General features: G+C 31.1%; 1 protein-coding gene across 2 annotated transcripts in view; it reads right to left on the bottom strand.

Moving 5' to 3' along the window:
- Nucleotides 1-3784: 3784 nt before the first annotated feature.
- Nucleotides 3785-5000, bottom strand: part of LOC113805458 (uncharacterized) — an 11651-nt gene continuing 10435 nt past the window's right edge. For both annotated transcript variants that reach the window (XM_027356460.2, XM_027356459.2), the window contains one exon: nt 3785-5000. This exon is cut by the window's right edge and continues 1655 nt beyond it. In XM_027356460.2, coding sequence (XP_027212261.2) covers nt 4700-5000 — 301 coding nt within the window. In that variant the 3' untranslated portion in view covers nt 3785-4699.

The following is a 5000-nucleotide window of genomic DNA, read 5'->3' as shown; positions in this document are numbered from 1 at the left end:
CAGTTTGTGTGCGTGTGTATATGGATGTATGTGTATGAGAGAGACAGACAGAGAGAGAGAGAGAGAGTTAGGGACAGAGAGTGTGTATCATCCGTAGGTATAAAAAATCCACGTTTTATTTGTCTCTGCATCTTAATTGCTCTCAGCTGTATACAGCAGAAATTAAGATATCTACGTGTAAATTATATATTTCAGAAAATTATTAGTCTCGGCCAACGCCACGGGGGTACTGAGGAACAAAAATGCAATAAAAAATAATGCTTCCTTTTTATCTAATCCTTTTTTTCTTATTTCGCTTTCATTCTTCATTTCTTTTCTGGCGTCATATGTAAAAACAAAATAATGTATTGTGCTAGTAAGTAACGAAATCCTGGTACATACAAATCATACATATACTAAGCATCCTCAATTTAGTCACATATTATAATGGGAGAAAGTAAGGTTAGTAGTATACGTTCGAGTTTGCTGACATTTTGTAACTTTATTGATCTCTATAATACAGAAATGTTTAAAATTAACAGAAATAAAAGAAAATAGACGGTTTACAAAAATATCAGTGAAAGATTTCTTTTAGAGGACAGTCAGCAACAAAATTATTTGTACGTGTTTATCATCATTTGCCTAGGATATTTGGTTATATTTTTCTCGTTTTGCCTTACGCCGGAGAAACGATATATGCATATATGCCTTGTTACTTTACATTTTTTCTGCAGGTTAAGCTATACTTTTTTTTTTTTTGTACATTTACATAAAAATGCTTAAACTGTCAGGATAATCCTTTGTCATCTCAGATTAATATCTGTCTGTCGTATGTCTGTCTGTCCTGTGGTATTAATGGCGTAACGATGACACTTTTTCAGCTAGAAAAACGCTGCGCTGAAGTGATGTCAAATGTTTATCTTAAATTTTCATTTCGCTACGCTTAAATCTCTTGTTCATTATTGACAGGTGGTCCTTAGCTGGGTCTGCCAGAGGAGAAACATTCTGTTTTTTACTTTGTCTCCACTTTTTCATTCTTTATTTTCTTTTTACACATTTTTTCATCTTTGTCTTTATCCCATAAATAGTTCGTTTATTCTGCCCAGTCTACATTGTATGCTGGGTAGCCTGTCATGATTCATTTCTTTGACTCCCATCAGTGTCGCGTTCCCTTTCTCATAATTTCTCAGCGCTAGGCCTCATATTTGAATCTTTGGGCATAGAATCAAGGAGTTGGCCCCGGGCACTGGCAGACCTCCGCAAGCCAGTTTTTGCAACTTGTTCTCTTGCATCTCAAGTTTTCCTTTCTCCGTCCATCATTCATTCCTTCTGCAGATTTGTCATTTCTTTAAAGAAAATATCTTATTCCAAGGTTCAATGGTTAACCGGTACTCCAGTTCCCTTCTCAAACTAGGAATAAAAATTACTATCAACCACGCTGTGGCAACAGAGACGTGGCCAGAATTATATAAATGGGAGAGAGGTCAGACACCCCCATATGTACACAACTGTGTATTAAGAAAAAAATCGATTGTGCATTCCATGCAACTTCGGCTCCAAGATCTTTGTCGCAGGCCTGTCTTCTCGAGAAGGTGGAGGCCGTTCCTCAACAAACGGGTCTTCTTAACCGAAAAGCTTACAGAAGCTTAGGCTCGGAGTATCTTCGTAGGTCAGGACTTGCTAAACCAGCGCACTGGATGATTAGAAGACTCAGACGATAAAAGACTGCAGTAGTCTTAGTAGACTCACTCTTATTGACGGTAAGTTATGTTTCTCAACTTTATCAGGTACTGCTATATCCAAGGATCTTATAACATTAATATGATAATGCCTAAAGATACATTGCAACAAAAAGTAGACAGGGAAGGATTGTCTGGCCACCTGAACTCGTGTGTGAAAATATAACGCATAGCAGGTAAAAGGTAGGCCATTCCTGAAGTCGGATTTCCATATAATGTGCCCTGCTTTCTTATGACACGTACATCTTGCCATTATTAATGTTATTTACTTTCATTTTGAACTCTTCGTTCTTCTGCCGGAATTATGTTTTTTTTTCTTACCATCCTCTGTCCATCTTTATTTTTCAGATTATCAGTATTTGATTTTGTGGATAAGTTACTTGAAATATTCCTACCCTTGATCGTAAAGAACTTTAACACAAGGAAGAAGTATCCCCTACAATTTTCGTTTTCTATGAATGTAATAAACGTTCGTTTTCTGGTAACATTATACTGTATGGATAGACTATTATATATAATTTTAATAGTGATTTTCTGAATTACGAACATTAAAGAATGGATAAGTACACAAATTATCAAATAAATGAATTATAAAAAATACTGGTTGAATTATTAAATTTATCATAATGGAGTAAAATCGGTGATATATAGTCGTGTTGTTAATAAAACCCTATAAGAATGCGTATTCTCATGGCAAAATAATGACAATGATACTAAATGAAGAGATATATTGTAGAATCATTTGGAGTATACATACATACACACACGCACGCACGCACGCACGCACGCATATACATACATACATACATACATACATACATACATACATACATACATACATACATACATACATACATACATACATACATACATACATACATACATACACACACACACACACACACACACACACACACACACACACACACACACACACACATATATATATATATATATATATATATATATATATATATATATATATATATATATATATATATATATAATACATATATACATATATATATAATACATATATATATATGTATATATATATGTATATAAATATACATATATATATATATATTGTATATTTTACATATATATATATATATATATATATATATATATATATATATTATATATATATATAATATATATATATATATATATATATATATATATATATATATATATATATATATATATATATATATATATATATATATATATATATATATATATAATATAATATAATATAATATACATATTATGAATAAGTATATTATATATATATATATATATATATATATATATATATATGTATATAAATGTATGTATATATATATATATATATATATATATATATATATATATATATATATTTATATAGATAGATATATAGATCTTTGTATTTTGCCTTGTGTGATAGCTTGGTTTGCATGGCTGTACATTATTTTACTAAATTTCCCACACACAAAGGAGCCCTTCTTATCTTTTATAACTCTTACAAAGACACAAACCACAGTGTAATACTGCTTATGAATCATGAAGACCAAGGGCATCAGGTGAAAGGCAAATCATCTTACTATTCTTCTTTTGGGTAGTTATGGAACTGATACAGAAATAACAGACAAATAAGAAAATGTCATTTGCTAGGCAGGAACATTAGCGCCTTCTTCCATATGATGAGAACCCCCTTGTTGCCCAACTCATGACATCATATTCTGACTTTCCCAAACAAAATGAAGATTAGGATGTGTCAGGAGTTACACCACCTTGCTTGCTCTTAAACAAAAATAACTACCTTGACCTTTCTTTTTTTACTTCGCATTCTTAATCCACATTTCAGTAGTAGTATGCTTACACTTCATGTCCCATGGAAATACACACAAAGACTACACACAGTCAGTGGAGAGACAAAGTAAAGAAGACTGAAGCGCTGAAATATACAAAGATTGTATTTTGATTTATTCCCTCTCATGAATATTTCTAGGAGAGTTCTATTTACCTTCACTTGATTATTTACAAAATAATGAGGATATCTTTTAACTAAAACAACTGACAGCAGTGAAACAAGTTCTATTCATAAGAAAACTAAATACATTGTTAAATCCATCTTCTATTCACACAATGAAATATATATCAAAATCAAATTTCTATTCAATTTAAAGCTAAGTTAGACTCTTGTATATTTCAATTTTGCTTACACACTTCAACTCTTAACCTGTAACAATAACTGGAATAGCTGGAGCAAGTAACTGGACATATAATACTGCATTATAGTGACAAATACAATAATCAAAAAAATATTAAAATATATCTAAGAAAACAATAAATGTATTTTCAATATACAACACATGTCTAATTAGTCATTACATTTCTTTTAAGCTTAGTTCATAAAAAAATAAAACATTTCAGAATTACAAAATCTTACTGAATGAAATATATCAGTAAATTATAGTAATCTAAACACTATACAAAAAACACTTAGCATACATAACAGAAATATATTTTCATTCATGCATTATGCTCAATCTTTCACTATACACCATAGCTTCAAAACTTCTTTTATTAGAGTAAATTCACATAATAATGCCTCCCATGCTGTAATTCTTGTCTAAATTCTTCACAGATGTTAGTCTTAACATATAGTGTATCATTATATGACCTGAGAAATTTGCACATACACAAAAATATATATATTTACTGTACATATAAGAAATCAATTTACTATTTTTTTCTATAATAATCTTTTATACACAAAAGTACACAAAACAAGTTATATTAATTTATACTGAATATAAATAATAAACCATATGCCTAATTCCTAAACATATTATAACTAACTCTTTAAAAAGCAGGTCTAATCAGTCTTATAGAAGTTCCAAGAAATCTGAGGAAGGAATGTCATACTAAGAATAATCAACTGTGTAAAAGCAAATTAGTGCTGTTCTCTCATTACAATTATGCCAGATGATTTACCACGAAGAATCCGACAGAGGCTCACTTGCACTAAAGTCCTCAGCTGATCCACTTGAGGTAACACATTCACCGTTAAATATTTGGAAGTTATTCTCTTGGGCTTCTAATGGCTGTGGTGGGGCTACTTCTACTGCTTCCTCACACAATGACTCCCCTAAATTTTCCGATTCCGAACTTAGGGTTTCATAATTACAGCTGATTTTCCTCCTCCTATGAACCTGACCATTCATTTCTCCATTGATCTTTTCTTCTTCGTCTTCACTCCCAGAGAAATCCTCTTCATCTGATAGGTCTTCT

This window comes from Penaeus vannamei, chromosome 26, assembly GCF_042767895.1.
Source record: "Penaeus vannamei isolate JL-2024 chromosome 26, ASM4276789v1, whole genome shotgun sequence".
Taxonomy (NCBI): Eukaryota; Metazoa; Arthropoda; class Malacostraca; order Decapoda; family Penaeidae; genus Penaeus; species Penaeus vannamei.
This window is presented reverse-complemented; position numbering and strand designations above follow the sequence as displayed.